Below are 21,948 nucleotides of genomic sequence, written 5' to 3' on the forward strand. Positions count from 1 at the left end.
GCCCCCTCTTTCATTGTAAATCGTGCGGCGCTGTGCCTTTGAAATATACACCTCTGGTTTCCTCTAATGTTAACTCACTTACTCCAAGTAGTCAAACTAGTAGCCATTTCAGCTTTGCATACAGCAAGTAACAGTGATCAAGAAAAATCTACCTCAAAAAATCCACCTAGAATCAATGAATGAAAAAAGCCCAAAACCGAGGGCATGATTCCAGGGAAAAGGTGGGAGAAAAATCACTTTTGTGGCTATTCTGTTCTGGTCAGTTAGCATACATGTGTGTGTGTGTGTGTGTGTGTGTGTGTGTGTGTGTGTGTGTGTGTGTGTGTGTGTAAGGACAGGTACAGGAATCATTCTTTGGTTCTTTTAACAACACATGGAAGGAATTTGTGACCCACAGCTGTTATTGACTTACCGAGTCATGTGGATTCTCACAGGATTCACAGTAAAAAGAGAATCTATCTTCTGTAAAGGTACACTTGAATTTCTTTATTTTACACCAATGATACGTATTGCTAAAAAATTTACTAAATTAATCAAGTCGACTTAAATCAACTTTATTTTTCCAGCTCTAATAAGGCCAAAGCACAACTGATCAGTAAACAGAAGCATGATTTTTTTGTAAAGATACATGTTGTGAGCACGTGCAGGCCTAAGACACAGTCATCATTTGTAGCACATACAATAAATCCCTCGGTTGTGGATCAATAAGAAAAGGATGTGGGCCTTATACTTTAAATCAAAGTGAGCTAGACTCCACTTTTACCCCTCAGTGTGGCTTCACTCTTCATGTTTCTGGTGAGCCAAGGCATATCTCATATATTGCAGTTGTTTTTGCATATATTTCTAGTATGCCAGTCTTGTTTCTCCATCTCCTCTGCTCTAGCACGCTTTTCTTTAGTGTTTGCCCTCAGGCCAGCTCATATTATTTAAAGCCTTCTTGGAGCCTGGCAACCAATCAAAAAATGACCTTGGTGAACCCATAGTATCCAGGGTATTCAAGACTGTAGTGGAAAGACCAGCAACAAATAACTAAAGCATGCTTAAGCAAATCTCTAAGAATCAGTCACAGCTTAGAACATTTTATATTATGTTCAATTTGCATAGTTTTTTTTTTTTTTTGTTATTTCTTTTATTTATTTCTTTTAGATTTTATCTCTATTGAGATGTTTGTTTGGGACTGTTGGTAGATGTCTAGCACATCAAATTTCATCCAGGACAGTGCACCTCCCTAGTTTAGTTACTACAGTTATGACTTTAGAATGTTAAAAAATAATAATGATAATAATAGTTTACAAGTTAAGACAATTATAATAGGTTTTGAATTATCCGGTATCATTTATGTGTGAAGACATGATAAACCAACAAATGTTCTGTAGACAGGAGGACAAAGCCTAAGACTGAAGTGAAACTCTCTAGAATTGACATTCTGGATGTGATACATACACAAAAAATCTAAAACATGACACGATTGTTTTGATTGCCAAAAAAATCCACATATAGCGACATTTTGACACTGTAGATATTGTACTAGGGTTGTTTGGGGTGTTGGTGTCTCTCATTGACTTTATCTGCTTTTTCCATTTTTATCTCTCACCTTCCTCTTTTTCTTTTCTGTGTGTGTGTGTGTGTGTGTGTGTGTGTGTATATGTGTGTTACTGGCAGAAACAGTTCGCCAGAGGTTTGCTTTAGGACAACCTTCAGGCACACACACACACACACACACACACACACACACACACACACACACACACACACACACACACACACACACACACACACACACAGCACATACTGCAGGCACTCAATATAAATGTTAGCAGGATCACTAAGCCCACACACACCCCCACATGCAGGCTACTAGGCTGAGCCACTCCATTATTCAGCAATCTGCCAACAGGGCCAAGAATGAAGAAGAAGAAGATGAAGAGAGTGAGATAGGATGACAAGCAACTTGTTTGTTTGCCAAATAATTAAGGAGACATCAGTCTCTGCCGGAGCTCAGATTTAAAGACGGGGAACACAGGCAGGCAGAAAGAGTTGTAATGACGCTGACAGTTGTGCTGTTTATTCTGTCATTTGTGGAGATTTATTCTCACTGGGAAGAATGGGCACAGAAATGAAGAGGAAGTGCTTGCAGTGCAACGTCTTACTGCCTCACATGTGAGTTGAAAAAACAAAGAGTGAACGGCAATCACTTCCCTTCTCTTTATGGTGCGATCATACAGGAAAATAGGTCCTCAAAATCCAATCTCAATCTTTTTTCTTTTTTTTTACTTTTCTTATTTAAGGTTCATTCCCTCACTTAAGCCTCTTATTCCATTGTCTTATTCCATTATCTAGCCACTATCTCCCACATAAGAGCATAGTTAACTAATGTGTTAAAATGTCTCTATGAGTTGTCTTAGAATATAGTTAATATGCAATGGAGTAGGTGCTTTATAAAGGTATTTTTCTCTTCCAGGCTATATATAGTACAGCTAACCTTACTTTAAAATTATTGCTTTGGGGATTGTGTAGCCTTTAAGGACTCTTTGTAGACATTATTTGGGAGGAATATTTTCTCTCTGTCATATCAGATCCCTTGAGCCCAGAATCAAACCAGGGATTAATTTCTTTTTTTGCTTGTTAGGCAAATGTACTATGCACCATGAAGCCACTTTTAAAAGGCTGTTATAGTCATTAGGACAAAGTCATTTAGGTTTCATGCTGGAGTCTAAAGTTCTTAAATTCATGGTCAAAATTTCTAGCACAGTTGAGGTGAACAGTGTGTACAAGTTGGGATTCCCTGAACTTTGTTCCTGGTTCCTGCAAATCCCATGGCTTTGGTGGCTTGATCAGGATGTGACTTTTGGCATGTATGAGCAGCGTGTAGGAGAGTGTGAAGAAGCTGGAGGAGCACGTACTTGTCTAAGACTACGGTTTACTGCTTGAACACTCTGGATTTCTTGTTTTTGGTTGGATGAGAGCTGATGCTCCAAGTGGAAGAATTTAAGAATCCTGCAATCGTGTTCATGATTAATGAGAAGGTGGTGTGAGAGAAACAAATCAACTCAACTCAACTATCAACTTTTGTTGATAAACACCTATTGTTATTTATCAGAGAAGGTCAGGAGTTCCACCATGAAGAAACCTTTTATAGGATGTCTGGAAAGAAACTGTGGTACTCCATGACCAGGAATGTACTGTGACTACATTGATGTGTGCAATAGTAGGAGTTAGAGTTCAAGGTGGAGGTGGGCTTACTTGAGGGATTGGCTCTGAGCCCCTTCTTGTTTGCGATGCGATGGACAGGCTGACAGATGAGGTCCGGCAGGAGTCTCCATGGACTATGATGTTTCCAGTTGACCCAAATCTGTTTTATGACTTTTCTGTAACTTTGTCAAAAGTCTCAGCATGTCTTTCAGCGCCATCTGCACAAAAGTGCAGCACCCTTTACCTCTGTAAATACATGAAAATGTTCATCTGGGCTTTAAATGCATTTCAATTACTTATCATCTCAGCATCAGTCTTACCCTTGCCTTGCAGCTCATAGTTCAAATGGTTCAGTTTCCCAGTAATGTCCCTTAAAAATGCAAGGTCAAGTGTCCAGTCCGTGTGTCTTTGCCTTTGGATTGCACAATCTCCTTGATTGACAAAAAATGAAGCAAAATTTGCCCCCTGCTGAGCCATCGGATTTCCGTGTGTAGTAGCAGGTCACCATATTCAGCTGACAGGTCCTCCAATAACACCTTGCTGTATATGGACTCATCACATAGGACGCTAAACAACCTGCACTTTGCCACATCCAGCTGATGTTCCTGGACATAGTCGATATTACTTGTCTTTAGGCACAGTTTCTGCAGTTATCATCACTGCTTCTTTGAAAAGCTCCCCATCTGAAAATGCCTTAATCAGATATTAATCAAGAAATGTGTAGCTCTAAGTGAGGCTCTGGTTGCTTTTTGTGGATTTTTTCACCCATCTCGTGAAAAAAGACTGCTGTTCTCTCAAAACTGCCTTTAACTCGTGCGCTTTTTCCGCTCGTGATTTGCTGCCCGTTGCGTAGTTAGCATGGTAGCTTATGTGACACATTCGGAAATGTCTCTCCATATTGTGCCACTTTGCCGTTGCCACACTGGCCCCGCAAATGAGATACACCATAAATCTTTCACAGTGGTAAGAAAGAACTCTTCCTCCCATTCACTGTGAAAATAATATGTTTTCTTTCTTTTTTATGCCATGTTTTCATCATCTCCTTACTTTACTGAACCAGCTAGCTGGTCTCGAGACCATCTAGCTCTGATCTAATATGAAACACGTTTTAACATTAAAAAATATATTTATTATCATTTTTAAATTTACACCAATGGAAGTGGTTTAAATAGAATAGCAACAAAAACAAAGGTTCACAGATGTAATTAAGGAGGACAAACAGAGGATTGGTGTGACAGAGGAGCATGAGAGGGATAAAGGCGAGATGGAGGCAGATAAATGCTTGTGGCGACTGCTAAAGAGAGCCGTTGAAAGTAGAAGAAGACCAGTCAGTATGCTGCAGCCCTCACCTGTGGTTTTGAGCTTTAAGTAGTGACCTAAAGAAGGAGGTTGTAAATACAAGTGGCAGAAATTTCTATTATTGAGTGGATGGACAAAAGAGGAATCTCAGAGTAGAGCTCTGAGATTCCTCCTGAATTTTTGACCTAGTTGTTCAGCTGAGATGATTCAAGTATCCACCCAGGATATGCAGTGAAAGTTTCTGTTTGGAGGTTTTATAGATATGCCCAGCTGAGAGAAGACCTAGGTGCAGACCTAAAACTCACTGATATCTCACTATGTCTCATCTGTCCTCAGAATGCCAGGTTGTCTCCCTGGACAAAAAGACATCTGGAATGCCGTGCTTAGTAGCTTGATGCTACTTTGATTCCATTTCTGCTAAAGCAAATGAGTGGATAATGGAAACAACTCCGTATACCATATTAATAATACTAATAACATAATAAGTCAAAAGAACACACTAAAACAGCATGTACCACATAAGTGTCAGTGTCTAGCAAAAGTTCTTGGAGAGCTGCTCCAGATGTCAGAGCAGCTCTCCAGTTTAAAATACTCAAAGAATCAACAGAATTATCCAGAGGAAGTATTCTATTAAATCATCATTGGCCACAAATGACCAAAAATCTCAACAATACCTCACATACTTTGTTTGATGTTACTCTCAGAGTCGTTTTCTATTGTGCCAAATAGAGAATTTGGAATGACTAAAAACAGGGAGCTGAATGAATGAGAAGGAGAAGGAGAGACAACAGTGTGTGCTTCTTCATATCAAAGCAACTATGGTAATCAGCTGGCTGGTAATATGAGGTTGAGCTGCTCCGGGCTCTGTGGGTATTTGGACCACATCGCTCTACTACACTGCCAGCAGCAGGCTCTCTGCCAGGCTGGATTGGAAGTGCACTGCCAGCGTACTGGCTCTGGTCCCCAGCCCAGGTCACCACATTAACCTGTGGATGCTACTGTGGAAAAAACAAAATATACCAGTAAATGCCAAAGTAACTCAGATTCAAACTACATCTCAAGAACCTGAAGGACATGTGTCCAGTGTTCCTGACAGTATTTAGTAATTGCTGGCTGACTAAAGACAAACATCCTCAATTTCGCCAGGAGGGAAGATGAAGCTCCTGGGCTTCATCCTTTGGGGAGCACAAATGGCACAACTATAGCAGCACCAACCAAAGTGGAATCACCAACCAAGAAATTGGTTCATGTATGCCATTAACATGCCCAAAATCTGTGACACAAGAACCTCGCATGGCTACATTTGAAGTTATATATCGATAAAGTCATGTGATTTTTTTTTTGCAGGACTACATAATTCTGTGATAAACAAAGTACATTTTTTTGATTTAATGGCTTTTTCTCTATGACTTTATCAGTCTTTCACATCCTTTTGGAGAATTTGGGCCCTCTTTTTTTCACTCTTTAGTTCTAAGCACAGCACTGCAGCCCAGTTGAGGTTTGGACTTCAGCATATTTGACTCTAGAACACTTTGGTGTACAGAGGAGTTCATGTTCGACTCAGTGACTAGAAAATCCACAGAACAGGCACAAATCATCAGCCTTTCTCCACCAAATTGGTTTGAGACAGTTGTGCTAACTTGCTTGTTTTAACCAAATGTGGTGCTGTGAATTATGGCCAAACATCTCCACTTTGGTGTCATCTTAGACTTAGAGACTTAGAGCTTTTTATTGTCATTGTGCAGTTTCTTGCACAGCGAAATTGGGTAGATGGACCACAAACGTGCAAAAGTAAGAAGAGGAAACAATATACAACGAGGGGGAAAAACATAAACATAAAAAGCAATATGTACGTATACATATATGTGAATGATACTACAGGGTGGGCCATTTATACGGATACACCGTAATAAAATGGGAATGGATGGTGATATTAAAACCCTGTTTGCGGCACATTAGTATATGTGTGGGGGCAAACTCCTCAAGGTGGTGACCATGGTGGCCATTTAGAAGTCGGCCATCTTGGATACAACTTTTGTTTTTTCAATAGGAAGAGGGCCATGTGACACATCAAACTTATTGGTAATGTCACAAGAAAAACAATGGTGTGCTTGGTTTCAACGTAACTTTATTCTTTCATGAGTTATTTACAAGTTTCTGACCACTTATAAAATGTGTTCAATGTGCTGCCCATTGTGTTGGATTGTCAATGCAACCCTCTTCTCCCACTCTTCACACACTGATAGCAACACCACAGGAGAAATGCCAGCACAGGCATCCAGTATCCGTAGTTTCAGGTGCTGCACATCTCGCATCTTCACACCATAGACAATTGCCTTCAGATGACCCCAAAGATAAAAGTCAGGGGGTCAGATCGGGAGACCTTGGGGGCCATTCAACTGGCCCACAACGACTAATCCACTTTCCAGGAAACTGTTCATCTAGGAATGTTTGGACCTGGCACCCATAATGGGGTGGTGCACCATCTTGCTGGAAAAACTCAGGGAACGTGCCAGCTTCAGAGCATAAAGAGGAAAACACATCATCATGTAGCAATTTCAAATATCCAGTGGCCTTGAGGTTTCCATTGATGAATAATGGACCCACTATCGTTGTACCCCATATACCACACCAAACCATCACTTTTGTTGTTCCAACTGTCTTGGAGGGATCCATCCAATGTGGGTTAATGTCAGACCAATAGCGGTGGTTTTGTTTGTTAACTTCACCATTCACATAAAAGTTTGCCTCATCACTGAACAAAATCTTCTGCGTGAACTGAGGGTCCTGTTCCAATTTTTGTTTTGCCCATTCTGCAAATTCTGTGCGCCGATCTGGGTCATCCTCGTTGACTAATGCCACTCTCCAGTGACATGCGGCGAGTGCTACGCTGTGGGCTTTTGCTGAATGAAGCTAGGACAGCCACTGATGTTTCTTCATTAGTGACAGTTTTCTTGCATCCACATTTTGGCTAATCCAACACTGAACCAGTTTCACGAAACTTAGCAAGCAGTTTGCTAACGCATGGGAGATGGGTGGTCTCGTAGGGTGTCTTGCATTGAAATCTGCTGCAATGACCCGGTTACTGCGTTCACCAGATATCAACTCAATTTCGATCCACTCCTCACGTGTTAACCTCTTTGACATGTCAATGGTTGTGAACTAAGAGAAACTTGTAAATAACTCATGAAAGAATAAAGTTACGTTGAAACCAAGCACACCATTGTTTTTCTTGTGACATTACCAATAAGTTTGATGTGTCACATGGCCCTCTTCCTATTGAAAAAAACAAAAGTTGTATCCAAAATGGCCGACTTCTGATTGGCCACCATGGTCACCACCCATCTTGAGGAGTTTGCCCCCTCACACATACTAATGTGCCGCAAACAGGACTTTAATTGTCACAATCTGAAAGCAGGGACTCAAACGCAGAACAGGTTGACGTCTCAGAGCACCGTTTATTTACACACCAGTGCGATAATATATACAGTGACGGGGAAAAATCCAGGGTTCCAAGGGATTAGGGGAAGGCTCTCTCTCTCACGCTCGCTCACGTCCTCACATCCAACTCACACACGTTCGTACAGCTGGGAGGTCACAGGTCCGGGAAGGTAAACTGGAACAAGAAAGGGAAAAATCACTCACAAGTCACGAAGGTAGGGCGTAAAGGTACAAGACCACGGGAGCTGGGAAGCTACTAACGTTAGTAGCACAATCATCCAGCGATGAGAAGATCTGTGGCCCAGCCTCAAATAGTCGGGAAATCAGCTGATCGCCAACAGGTGTGTGAGCCAAGGGCGGGAGCCAGCAGTGAGCTCCGCCCAGGCAGAGAGGAAGGGGAGAGAGAGAGAGAGAAAGCAAAAACACAAGTACAGGCACAGGGACCATGACATTAATATCACCAACCATTCCCATGTTATTACGGTGTATCCATATAAATGGCCCACCCTGTATATACATGGTGTATACACCATGTATACATTGTTCCAGAATAAGGTTTTGCAGTTTATTCAGATGGAAATTTGCAAGCCTAGGTTTTGCTGGTGTGTTATTTTTAGAAAGAAGAGGTTTGCTGATAGGAACCCTTCTACTTTACCCAAGCTTTTTCAGTCTTTTTCCAACTGGACTGCCATGAACTTTAGGGCTGTTGAGCCTGAGATGTAGTTCTTGTGGGTTTTTTTTTTTTAGTTTGAGTTGTTTAATTTGCCAAAGAAATAAAAATAATAAGTTAGTCTTCTGTTTGTACTCTTCCACACCAGATTTACATGACTCTCCTACCAAGCGGTGCACTCTGGGTCTGAACAATTACGTCATCATATAAGTTCTAATTCTGGAAACAGAAGTCTGGTACTAAGGAGTGTTTTTGTTCTCTTTAGAGAAATTCACCATGTGGTGTGGTGGGTGTGTTTTTTCACATCTCATCCATTTGGCTATGGTTTATATTCAGAATCTTATGGCGCAACTCAATACAGAGGGAATTTTGTTTAGAACTGGCATATGATTGAGATAATCAAGAGCTGTAGAGTTTATATGGTTCCACTGGTGCTAATGGGACCTAAAAGGACCATAGTGGGATTTTTTTCTAGCTCAAAAAGTAAAAAGCGCACATGACGCTGTGACGTAGGCTAGAATCATGGCGGCAGTTAACGACGGTCCAGGCGTGAGACTTCTCTCGTGGAAATATGCACATTATTTTTTCCTTTCTATTGGTAGGTGGCACAGTGCACTTGTGGCAAGTAAGCAAGCTAGAAGACTGGCAATCTTGCTGGGTATCCAGTTACGGAAGCAACACATTAACAAGAGAATTCTGAGTAAAACCAGTAACTTTCCCTAGTAACTAGTTACTTTGAAAGTAACGAGTAACTTGAAGTAACTGAGTTACTTTTGATGGAAGTAACTAGTAATGTAACTAAGTTACTAATTTAAAGTAACTTACCCAACACTGGTTGTTTATGGCCGTGTGCAGAGGATGCCCAGCATTGTCGATAATGTCCAGCAGTTTCTTTAATGTCCTCTTCTCTGCCACTGTCACCAGAGTGTCCAGCTTCATGCCAACCACAGAGCCAGCCTTCCTGATCAGTTGTTCCAACCTGAATGAGTCCTCCTTTGCTGTGCAGCTCCCCCAGCACACCACAGCATAGAATAGTACTCCAGCAACCACCGACTGGTAAAACATCCTCAGGAGCTTCCTGCAGATGTTGAAAGACCTCAGTCTCCTGAGGAAGTACAGTCTGCTTTGGCCTTTTTTATACAGGTGCTGCGTGTTGCATGACCAGTCCAGCTTGTTGTCCACCCACAGCCCGAGGTACTTGTATGTGTTGACCACCTCCACCTCCTCTCCCTCTATCTGAACTGTCAGTGGACCTGCTCTGGACCTCCCAAAGTCCACAACCAGTTCCTTGGTCTTTGAGGTGTTGAGTTGCAGGTGGTTTGTGTGACTCCATATAACGAAGAAAAGGATTTGAATTGATAAATTGACCCTGAATAGTAGAGATCAGTCAAAATATTGCTCCTTAATTTTAGGGCAACAAAAATGCCCTGATCAAAGTAAATAAAGATACAGTGGTCACATTTAAAATGTCAGTGACTTAGTTTCTAGTGGTGAGGCTTTTTATTATACAACCACCCAGTTCTCTGACCGACACAACTGACTTTACATATATTATATAAACTTCTTGCATTCATGCTTAATGCCAAAGCAGATTTGCTGCACATGAATTTTGGCAGTTGCCTGTTGGCTGCATAAGAATTATGGAAATTAAAATGATGCAGTATCTTCGCAAACTGTAAGTTTAGACATCCGTGGGCTGTTTGTGCATGTTGTTGATTTTGGGCTTGGTTCAGACCCTGACAACATGACAGAGAGGAAGTTCACTGGTAGTTTCTCCATTGTTTGCGTGGGTAAATTAAAGTCAAATCAGTGTTACCCTTTTGTGAAATTTAACTTTATCTTTTGAGGTTTTTTAGTTGTGTTAATGCGTTATAGAAATGATGCTGCTCAGCTTTTGCTTAGACATTCTCTAGCAGTCTGCTTTCTGTGAGAGTTTTCTGAATGAACACAACATTTCAAGCTGTGGGTCACGAAACTGAAACAATTACCTGAAAAAGACTCAAACCCTTTGTGAAACAAGAGGGAAATTCTCTGCTGATTTGTTATTTGCATTATTCGAAAAACCTTTTAAAAAACCTAACAATTAATATTATCGTGTAATTTCTCAGACTTCACTTCTTCTGTCTCTGTTGGTTCAAAAGATGGCCCTGTTCAGCTAACATATACAGCAGCTTATTCTGTAAGAACAAAAAATAAACGTCTAAGCAGTAAAGCATCAGCTTAGATAAACAGTTTCACTGAGGGATTTAAATGACTTTTCTCAAACTGTGAATGATAATAATGATAATAATAATACATTTTATTTAGAAGCGCCTTTCAAAACACTCAAGGACACCTTACAGAACAAACAGGACAAGCATAAAAGCAGGAAATGAACACAACAATAAAACAAAGTTTAAGAGCATGGAGTAGTTAAACAGAGTAGGCTATCTTGAACAGGTGGGTTTTGAGGGTAGACATTATTTAATTATAGTTAGACATATGGAAGTTTTCTATATTTCATTTTGACCTGAACATGTCTAAAATCAGACTCCTTAAGTGCATTTTGAGTTTAACCACATTCAGTGTTTCTTTGTGTGTCAGAGCTCTTCAGTGTGTACAATAAAATCCAAGTTCTTATCATACAGACCTTTGAAGAGGTAATAATGTTGATTGTTTGGCTTGAAACTTTCATTTTATCGTAATCTGAATGTAGTTTGTAGTTTCTGCTTAGTGTTTGTGTTTTGTAAAATTGCATTCTTATTTGTGAAAATAGAGAAGTAATCGAGCACGAGTTTTGGTAACAGAAATGGAAGACTGGCAGCAAAAATGGTCCCTTTACCCAAAACTGTACCAACGGCACTACACTGCTCATTGAGTGGACCACTTCACATAAAGCAGCCATTAAAACAAACAGTACTTCTGCTGTTGCCATGCATGTCTGATATTAATAATGAACTTTCTTTGTATAGCACATAACATTTTCAGTTCCTTCCAAAGAAATAAAAAAAAGAATACAAGGACTGCAAATGAAAAAACAGGCACAGACTTATTAAACAAAAGGTCAGTAATATATAGCTTGCTGTCTTGATGTCATAAACAGCCAGGTACCTTAACTTGGCATCAAAATATTTATCCATTGCACCAGTTTATTCCTTCTCTGCATTGCATGTATAGTGGAAATGTAAAGTACAACGAACAACTCCTGTGTCAGGTGACAATTCCAAAATTTATGAATTAAAATGTAGCCTTGCTACATATTAATATGTGCAAGTTTTCAACCTGGGATAAAGTTTAGAAATCGTGGCCTAAATCTTTGTATTGAGACTCAATTACACAGACATGTCAGTGAGCCTACAGGAACCTCTGGTTTGTAGGGAGAAATATGTATTCCCCAACCGGTTGGCAAAGGTTTGCTAGAGGCTGCTGGCTGTTACTGGGTGAAGTCATTCACAATCAGGGTGCTGCACCAAAAAAACATGGTTGCTGGTAGTTTGCATGGAAGACACTGACTTGACTAACCACTAACTAACCACCAAAAAGCAGTGAAGCTTGAAAAAGTTTGACACAAACCAGGATTGGAGGACATTTGACTTCATAGTAAAACTTAATTTTGCACCACTATAGCTGTTTTCATTTTTACAAGTTTCTGTGAAGTACTTTAAAACAAATTAATGAATAAATGTTAAGAGGACCACAAAGTGGGCCTTTGTACAAGAAAGTAATGTTCTAATAGTGACCAGTAGGAAACGACACACTCACACTGAAAATGGGGTACACAAGATGTCTTTGTACTCCAGAGCAGACTAGTGGCTGAAGACACAGTTCTGGCCTGCAATCCAAGGCCCAAAGCCGTCAGAATTGTTAGCCTGGTTAAAAACAGGAAAAGGTGATCACTCAGAAGAACAAGCAGCCAAGCACATATCAATCTTGCATCTTCCTAAGAAAGGCTTTCCACCCACCTTATTGGGCCTTGAGTTGTTAAATAGTGGGTTTTCACACCAGATCTTGGGACTAACGTCTCCAAGTCTTGACTGATTTCCTCTCACTGCCTCCTAATTCCAGAGTAGGCTATTCCTCCTTGAACTCAGCACACAGGGTCTCCAATCTAGTCTTTTTATCGCAGTAAATCCACATGAATCCTGATTAAAACGCGACCTCCCTCCAGTATCATTTTATTATTTTAAAATCAAAACCTTCCAGGCCAGGTTAAAACTGTTTTCCTTTAAAATGTGCACTTCTCATACTGGAGTCTCCAATTTCAACTGGCTTCCCTGCTGCAACTGTGTCCTACAGAAAAACCCCCAACATCAAACCCTCCTACCTGTCTTCTTCCCCCTTTATAGAGAAGCCAAGAACCCAATGCTTAGTGGGAGATTCTCTCAATTATTCCCCCATGCCATATTCTGCAACATATATAAAACAAGTGAGTCCTTTTCTCCTGGGAATGAACTCCACAATCTTGGAGTGCTGCTATACCTCTAAGCTGAGGTGACTCATTATTGCATTTTATGTAAGAAAAATAAATTGTGTTGTGATAACTTTTTCATCTATTAGTTGTATTAAGGATTTCCCCCCCTGATAAACCACTAAATGGGCCAGCAGAGAGTACTGAATGTCCCTTATGCTTTATTGTTCAAATGCATGTGGGTGGGATGAAGCGTGCAGTGAACTGGAGGCAAGACTGTAAAAGAGCTATTATTATTCCACAAATACAGCATCTGATTACATTTTAGTTCTTAACACTTTTTAATACTCTTTACTTCAAGGTTACTCAGATTATCTTAGCCAAGCCTTTCAGTGTTTTTTGGGGGACAAAAGTGTTAGTTTTAATACTAGATTCAGTTAATTTCTTCTCTTTATGAGCCGCTACTTGTCATTTTCGTTTCTTCATCTTTGCTTTCTTTGCGCTCTGCTTTTACACATTCCCTAAACCGTTACATCCTTTCTCTCATTTTATGCTCCTCTCTTTCTCTGAAGCTTTCTGTCCCTTAACCAAACAGTCGTAACTCTGTAATTGGATATGCTGAGATCCTTAATGAAGCAGCTGACGGCCCTCTGGCTGTCCTGTCGTATCCTGCTATAAAGAAATGTGCTGACAGTGTAACATAGAAGTTATGGGGCAACTTTTGTGTGGCTGTTGTAAAACTTCTGATGTAACTCATTCAGCTGGTGAACTGCAGTGTGAGCGTGTGTCACCATGCACTTTGTTAGCATGAATGTGGAGGCAGAGCATTTGCGTGGAATATGTGAAATCGTCCGCTACTCATCAGGGAAAACCTTGTATGTCCAAGGTTGGCAACTGTTGCGTTTCCATGTAAGTTGAAGGACAACATGCTCCTCTATGAGTTAGGTCAGACTACCTTTTCAGAACTCACTAAAAAAAAGGGTTCAGGGTATCATTATCTAGATAAGATAAGATAAGATAAGATAAGATAAGATAAGATAAGATAAGATAAGATAACCTTTATTAGTCCCACATGTGGGAAATTTGTTTTGTCACAGCAGGAAGTGGACAGTGCAAAAGTTATGAGGCAAAAATTAGAATACAATAAGAATAAATACAGTACACAACTGTACAGAATAGAATAAAATAAAATACTATATACAGTAGAATAAAATAAAATAAATATACAATAAGATAAAAATAGAATACAAATACAAATACTATATACAACTGAGTAAAAATACAACGATGACAGAAAGGATTATTGCACTTAGTATTATTGCATATGTATGGATGTGTGTGCTTGATCAGTTAAAGTCTTTATTATGGAGTCTGACAGCAGTGGGGAGGAAAGACCTGCGAAATCTCTCCGTCCCAGACCGTGGGTGCCGCAGTCTCCCACTGAAGGAGCTGCTCAGTGCTGTCACAGTCTGCTGCATGGGGTGGGAGATGTTGTCCAACAGGGATGACAGCTTAGCCGCCGTTCTCCTGTCACTCACCACCTCCACTGGGTCCAGAGGGCATCCTAGAACAGAGCTGGCCCTTCGGATCACCCTGTTCAGTCTCTTCCTGTCCCCAGCAGAGATGCTGCCGCCCCAGCAGACCACACCATAAAAGATAGCAGAAGCCACAACAGAGTCATAGAAGGTCTTCAGGAGTGGGCCCTCCACTCCAAACGACCTGAGTCTCCGCAGCAGGTACAGCCTGCTCTGCCCTTTCCTGTAGAGGGCGTCTGAGTTATGAGTCCAGTCCAGTCTATTGTTCAGATGAACACCAAGGTACCTGTAGCTGTCCACAGCCTCAATGTCCATACCTTGGATGTTCAGTGGTTGCAGTGGAGAATGCTTGTGCCTGCGGAAGTCTAGTGCACCTTGTGTTCTGACTATTTGGACACCCATGGTTTTTACCTGACAGCATCACCACACTGAAAAAAGTGATATTGTCTCCTTTTAAATATAGCATATTATATTTTGGTATATCTTTTCAATTCAAATGAGTAATTCCTGTCTACATATATAATTCGAGTAACTCCAGAATACATTCCCTGCGTTTTAATCCAATTAATTTTAGTTAATTAAATGTAGCTCAAAATGCTTAAGTATGTTTTTCATAGCCTCCTGCTGGGCCATTTTGCGCATGCGTTAGGACAGGCCACCATTTTGCGCGCGGACTGAAGAAGCGGACTCTTTGTGTGCTGCAAGCGGGCTCAAGTTAATCGCACAACTTCATATAAAGGTGGTCTAGCTTCGGTAAGTAAACCTTTTACGGTCGTTTTTGTTTTATTTTTTTACCTCAGTCAAAGCATGTTGACTCTTTAAGACGTGTGCACATGGAGAAAGAAGTCTAAGTAGTTGTACACCTCTGAACTTTGTCATGAATTTGACTTAAGCTAGCTATGTGCTCTATTAGCTACTGCTCTATTAAAAGAGTAATTGTATTGATGCGTTAAAATGTCATATGTTTTTAGCTTAGTTCTTGTGGCACACTTTGTACTAACAAATTATGGAACGAGGCAATTTCTCTGTAGTTAGCTGTAAAGTTCACTGTACAGTCGCCTGCAGTTTTAAATTGAGAAATCGTCCCTCCCGCCACAACATTGGCATTAAGGAATAGTCGGGCGGGGGAGGGGGCTTCTGAACGCACCTGCACAGTCAGGGGTGCAGTAGGAAATAAGTAGGATTGGCGTTGCACAACGTCTTTTGTGCAGAAAAAAATAATGGTTGTAAACTGTGGAGGAGAATAACTCAGTGGTTGCCAAAAATGTGAGATCAAAAGGCACTGAGAGTGAGGTTTGTCAGAACTGAAATTAACTCAGAAAAGAAGTTGCTTCACTTGATAGAGCTGTTGAGTGCAAGACCTGTCAGCGGTCTGGTTTAGCATTTAAAGCCTCGCTACGTGCTTCCAAACCGCTGCATTTAATCTCAGAGAAAACTAACACAGAGAAGTAAAGCAAGTGTGTAAGTTCATCTCTTTATGTTTGCATAGTATTTCCATGTTGAGCTTAACAACCGATGTATGGAGCCACAGCTGGACTGGCTGTCGGAGTTTTGTATTGAGGGGGAAAGGAAGCGATTTGTTTTATACTTCAGCTAGAATGAAAAAAGACACAAAGCTGGAGTTATTCGGTGTCTTCATGCTGAACAGCTAAAACTTCTTCCCTCATTCTCCCCCCTCCCTCTCCTGTTGCTACTTCAATCATGAAACTGATCGATTATCAGGTGATCGGCTTTTCTGTCGCTAGTCTCTCTCATTTGTTAGTCACCCAGTTTGCGCTAGAAAGAGGAAAACGGCAGATAAACAACAGCAGCACGTTTAAGCTTGATAAGCTGTTGCTAGAATTTTTTTAATAATACTTCTAGTATCCGCTTATGTTTTCTGGAGCCACAGCCGTAATAGCTGCTGGTCATGATAGTTTGGATATGTGGTGAGAAGGAAACATGAAGGTGAAACCAGGAGAAGTTTTTACTGAATCATTAGAGCTGAACAGGTAATGAAGAAACAGGTTTACATTTTAGGTCACATGAATGAGTTGAAGGGAAGTTATGAACTGTTTCTGAGAGACAAATAACTCCAGGATCCTTTTTTAGGTAGCTGACAGCTGGTAACTGTGCAGGGGCGGATCTAGCAAAGTTTTGCCAGGGGCCAGGTAGGGCATTAACAGGGAAAGGGAGACACAAAGACATAATTTTCTTTCTTATTCTCATTTAAAATGTCTAGCTTTTAATAAATAATTATTCTAAATCTTACTACTAAAGTGGTGATCTGGTTAAATGTATAGAGATCCATTATTGTATGTAGTAAATATTAAGTCTAATATATGCCCTAGTAATAGTAGTACATATAGCACTTTTTCCTTTGGGAAGGTACGCTGTCTGCGCTGTCTGCAACTGTATTGAAGAAAAATGTTGAATCAAATTATTATAGAAAAATAATTGATTTCTGTGCATTAAAGTAGATTACGTCAATTAAGCATTATCAGGCGGAGGGTGCGGGGTGGTTTCCTAATATTTTTGCTGGGAGTTGGCAGTCCTATTAGTTAGTTTAATATTTCTATGTACTGTTTAGAATACCTGAATAAGGAGGATGGTGTAAGTTTTTTAGGTTGATCAGTATTGCTGAAGTATAAAATATTTTGGGTGCAGTGTATTTTTTGCATACAGGTATAACAGAATAGCTTTAATGTTTTGTTTTTAAAACTGAGTATGAACTTATACAAAATGCAGCAAAATATTTATAAAAACAGTTTTATTTATTATAAAATACACTATATCGGATTCATATCGGCATCGGCAGATAATCAAATTTATGATATCGGTATCGGACATAAAAAAGTGGTATCGTGCCATCTGTAGTTTGCACAGAGGCACAAGTAAGATTTGTTTTGTTACAAGGGAGTATCATGAAGTAATGCACTAATGGCTTGGAAACGGTAATTGTTTGTCTTTCTAAAGTTTTTTTTTATTTTTATTTGTCTTCCTTTTCTGGCAGATTTTCTTCCCCTTATGTGTTACTGTTTATTCAAGAAGATGGTGTTATTTTGGTAAGTACATGCAAATTCCTTACATATTTATCACAACAGTATTTGTCACAGTATTGCAGGGACAAGTTTATCTATCTCATCTTAAGGGTTCTTGTGATTATTAATATTGATATTAATTAATATCAATTAATATATATGATTAAATTTCTTTTATCCAGGACAAAAGAAAAAAAAACTTGCGAAAGTGAAATGAAAAACAGGAATTTAGTTCTTGTGAGTTAAGAGGATGCAGAGCATAGGGTTAGATGGAGGTGGATCATTCACTGTGGTGATCCCTGAAGGAAACAGCCAAGAGAAAAAGGATCAGATTGCAAAAAAAAATGTGGTTTGTTTGCATACATGAGTCTTTACGGTACCCACAGGACTCCTGAAGTATAAGTACTCTGAAGTTTGCAGAGCAATTTCAGAGATGTTTGGGGCTTACATGGCAAGCATGTTTTTAGTTGCACATCTAAATTTTCTCTGCTCTCTGTTGCTGATGGCAGAGTTCTGCCCCGCTGACCTCACAGGTGAGACACTCCCACCAGTGGACAAAGAGCACAGGAAAATGTGTTGCCAACCACCTGAAACAGACAAATATCTGCTTTTTAAAACCCTTTAAACCCGTTAAATGGACTGATGCCATTCATTTCTTCTTTGATTAACAGTAGTAACATCCTTCATGCACTGTATACTAACCCATATGATAATCATGCTTTATGAAGTGATGGCAATTGCATTGTAGCATTTAATGAAGAAATAACAAAATAATCATACCAATGATTAAGCACCAGTCTTCTTTTTTTCTCTGTGTGTGTGTGTGTGTGTGTGTGTGTGTGTGTGTGTGTGTGTGTGTGTGTGTGTGTGTGTGTGTGTGAGAGATACAGGTAAATGCTGAATTCCAGTGTATTACAACACTTCAACTGGAGACGACCTTCGCGGCACAGTTAGACAGAATTACACCTCAGTTGATGACAGTTTTCCAGAAGAAGGGCGGTGTTTCTGGGCAGAAACTTGCCCACCACTTGCAGATCATGCAAGAGGTAAATCTGAATATTGCAAATTCTATTTGGATTTCTTTTGTCTTAAGTGGCAGGTCACTGTGAGTCCAATAAGCCGTTTTAGGTGACCAGCCAAGCAATCTAAATTTTGAAATTTCATATATAAATTTTATTTACTATGTTTGAACTGACATATGATAAAATTTACTTATTGCGAATGTCAGACATTGTTCTTTTTTCCAAATTGGTTTAATCAGCAACTCTCTTTAAACAGGCTGAAAGTGATGTTAAAGTGAAAAGGGAAGCAGTTCTCAGGGCACTTTGCCTCTACCTTGGTGAAGAGGACGGAAGCCTTATTCGGGAGTTCTTTGTAAGTCATTTAAGTCATTGTAAGCAAGTCATCTATACACACACTTTTTAGATAGATATCTGTGTGTGTGTGTATTACACACACACACACACACACACACAAACGACTAGATTGGAATTTAATTGTAGAGTTAATTGTTTTTTCTTTTACCTTTTTATTAAATGTTTAGGACATTGAAGGAGATGATATCCAGAGAGACCTGAAGAAGCACACCATGGGCATTTATGTCATCAACAGGGAGGATGGACAAAATGGACATTATGATGACATTGGAATATTTGTTGAAGGGGAGATAGTCATGGACAACATTGGATCTCTGGCCCAAGCTTGTGCATTGATGCTTGGAGTAATCTATGCACTAAACCTAGCCTTCCCCAAGGAATTGAAGGACTATTATGAATTCATTTAGAAAGTGTTGATGGGATTCGATGGTGAAAAGCTCTCCCCCAAAGTCTTTGGGCTGAAGAACAAAATTGCTACTGGATAGGAAGATTTCTAAAATAACACATCAAGAGAATGCTGTTATGTAAATTACCAATGACTGGTGCTCTTGTGAATAGGAGTGAAACTCTTGTACAACCATCATTTGTTCTGTGTTATGTTTCGACTGAACATTTTAACTTTCAATAATGAATGTTTCACGTGTGGTACATTTGAGTAGCTTGAAGAGCAACTTTGTAATTATTCAGTTATAGCTGCTGCCCTGCGTATAATCAGTGTTAACTCAACCGGATTAAAAAAAAAAAAAACATTCATGATTACCACACTGCAGCACACTGGTAACACTTTAAAGACTATTAATTGTTTTGAAGCGAGTATGTTAGGTCAGAAAATATGTAAAACATTCAGAATCTTCAAGGAAGGACTAGAATGGAAAGACAGTGGTCAATAAGCAGTAAGGAAAACACAAGTTTAATTTTAAGTCTAATTACCTTATTAAAATGCAATTTCTAAATATGGATCGCAGAACAGCAAGTCTGAAACTGGTTAGTTTGTGGATGCATCAGTTTCTAATTGTGATACATTATACTGCTGGTAGTGTTTTATTCTTTTATGTAAGGAGGTTTTTTTTTTCTTTTATAGAGGAAGAGAAACATTGGTTAACATTTCTCTTGTCTGTTGTTTCTGTTTTGTTTGAATACAGCTTTTTAAAGCTACTAGTTCATAGGCAAAAGTTTTGTAATTTGTATTATACAAATTGCAGCAATTTCCCTTAGAGATGTGGATTCTTATTCTGTTTGCAACAAATTTTGCATTAATAAATGATGTGAAAGAATGTTGTAGTTTTCATTATTGACGTTTTTAAAAACTACAAATCAGGGTAAGCAATATTTTTTAAGTAAACTTAACTTAATTGAAATAGAGAGAAATTAACAATTTGATTGATTTGAATATAAGTTTGGGACATAAGTGTAAAGGAAACAAATTATTCTGGTACATTTAACACGACCTTAGTTGGACTTACTAATAATATTTGACTAAGACGTATCCACAACAGTTAAGTTAAAGTAGCTTAAAAATATATGTTGGTTTTACTCGCTTAAATTAAATTCAGTGTACTTAAAAAATATTTCTGGATTCAAACAAATTTATTTCGTGCAACCACTTGTCATAAAAAAATTGAGTAAATTGAACAAAACATTTTTTTCAGTGCATGTAACTCTTGGCACCATCTGATGGTCAGACTCAAAGTTAATTAAAATTCTAATTAATTCAAATCCAGTTGGCAGTAGCAGCAGCTGCCAACCCAGTAAGTTTGTTAAAATGAACCCTAGTTATTAAGACATGTATACGCTAAAATATGCACTGTGCTTTCAATAATATATATGTGGTATTAAAATATGCCAAATGTTTTCCTTTTAAGCACATTTTATATAAAACCGATTTACTAGTAGGCCGCCATTGCTATTTACTTCTCAATGCACTCTGGGTAGTGACACCATACGGTTGCACTGCATCAAGTTCACAGTTTGCAGCGCTCTGGAAATGGCTTTTGTTCAACCTTTCCAGTTTGAACGAGAGCAAACCGAGAGAGAGGATGAAAATAGTCAACCAGTACTTCGTTTAGATGAAGATGAAAACAATCCGTCACACGAGGACGCGAGAGTGAGGGAAAATTACTGGTGGCTATGCGGCTACTGCTTACCAATAGCAACAGCGACTGAGAGTGTTTGTTGTAAAGAGCTCAATTTTATGGGAGCAGCTATCCAGCAGGTATCGCATAACCGCATGATAAAAACATTAATAGAATCATTATCATTATTATACAGTGAAATTACGATCTTGTTATGTTACAGATTCTCCATGCAACACAGTGCTCCAAAACTTTGAAGCCGTATGTCTTAAACCAGATGTTCTTTGGGCAGCCCGTGTTAGCCTCCATGACCGGGTATAGGGCTGGTCTACCAAGTCGTAACCAGGTCATTAATAGGCATGTCAATTAATACCATTGCTATACTATGAAAAACAAAAAAGGTTAGCTGAACGAAAGCGCCTATACTGCCGACAACCAACACATGTCATCGTCCCAGAATGCATTGTGTGCGAATGAACATGGCCGCTCCCACGGCTCCAAAATAGTTTTAAACAACAAAGATTTAATGAATAACAAAAAAGTTGTAGTTATTCTCAAGTATGTTTTTTTATGTAGTGGAGATAATTTGTAACATATTTAGAGTAACTTGTCATAATAGTCTGGGTTCCTTTTAAGATTTATGAAGTCACGTTACATATATCGTGTGTATACAGTTCATTCACTTCATATGACATATTTCTTACTGCTGCAGCCTATAACACATCTGACGTACTGAACCTTTTAGATTCTAATAAGAATGCGCCTCTGAGGTTTTTATTATTAAGATCACGATGCTGTAACAGGTGGACTGATAGGGCTTAAGGTGTGCCATAGCTATGTCACATAACTACCATCAAGGTTCAAGGCCACAAACTGTATGAAAGGTGTACATTTTAAAGCAGGGGTGGGGAACTCCAGGCCTCGAGGGCCGGTGTCCTACAGATTTTACATGTGTC

At 39.4% G+C, this 21,948-nt stretch overlaps 1 protein-coding gene across 1 annotated transcript; it reads left to right on the top strand.

Moving 5' to 3' along the window:
- Positions 1-15,190: 15,190 nt before the first annotated feature.
- On the top strand, positions 15,191-20,525 carry LOC308407460 (uncharacterized protein). The gene is made up of 5 exons (XM_080899108.1): positions 15,191-15,277; positions 17,517-17,568; positions 18,435-18,590; positions 18,823-18,918; positions 19,088-20,525. The coding sequence occupies exons 3-5, from the start codon at positions 18,519-18,521 to the stop codon at positions 19,325-19,327; spliced, it is 408 nt and encodes a 135-aa protein (XP_080755234.1). The 5' UTR covers positions 15,191-15,277; positions 17,517-17,568; positions 18,435-18,518; the 3' UTR covers positions 19,328-20,525.
- The last annotated feature ends 1,423 nt before the right edge of the window (positions 20,526-21,948 follow it).

Source organism: Rhamphochromis sp. 'chilingali' (assembly GCF_963969265.1).
Source record: "Rhamphochromis sp. 'chilingali' genome assembly, chromosome: 12".
Lineage (NCBI taxonomy): Eukaryota > Metazoa > Chordata > Actinopteri > Cichliformes > Cichlidae > Rhamphochromis > Rhamphochromis sp. 'chilingali'.

Bases quoted from the DNA above. Each gene is read 5' to 3' on its own strand.
- LOC308407460 (XM_080899108.1), top strand. From the start codon at position 18,519: ATGACAGTTTTCCAGAAGAAGGGCGGTGTTTCTGGGCAGAAACTTGCC. The intron at 18,591-18,822 runs GTAAATCTGAAT...CTCTTTAAACAG, and splicing joins ACTTGCAGATCATGCAAGAG to GCTGAAAGTGATGTTAAAGT. The intron at 18,919-19,087 runs GTAAGTCATTTA...TTAAATGTTTAG, and splicing joins GCCTTATTCGGGAGTTCTTT to GACATTGAAGGAGATGATAT.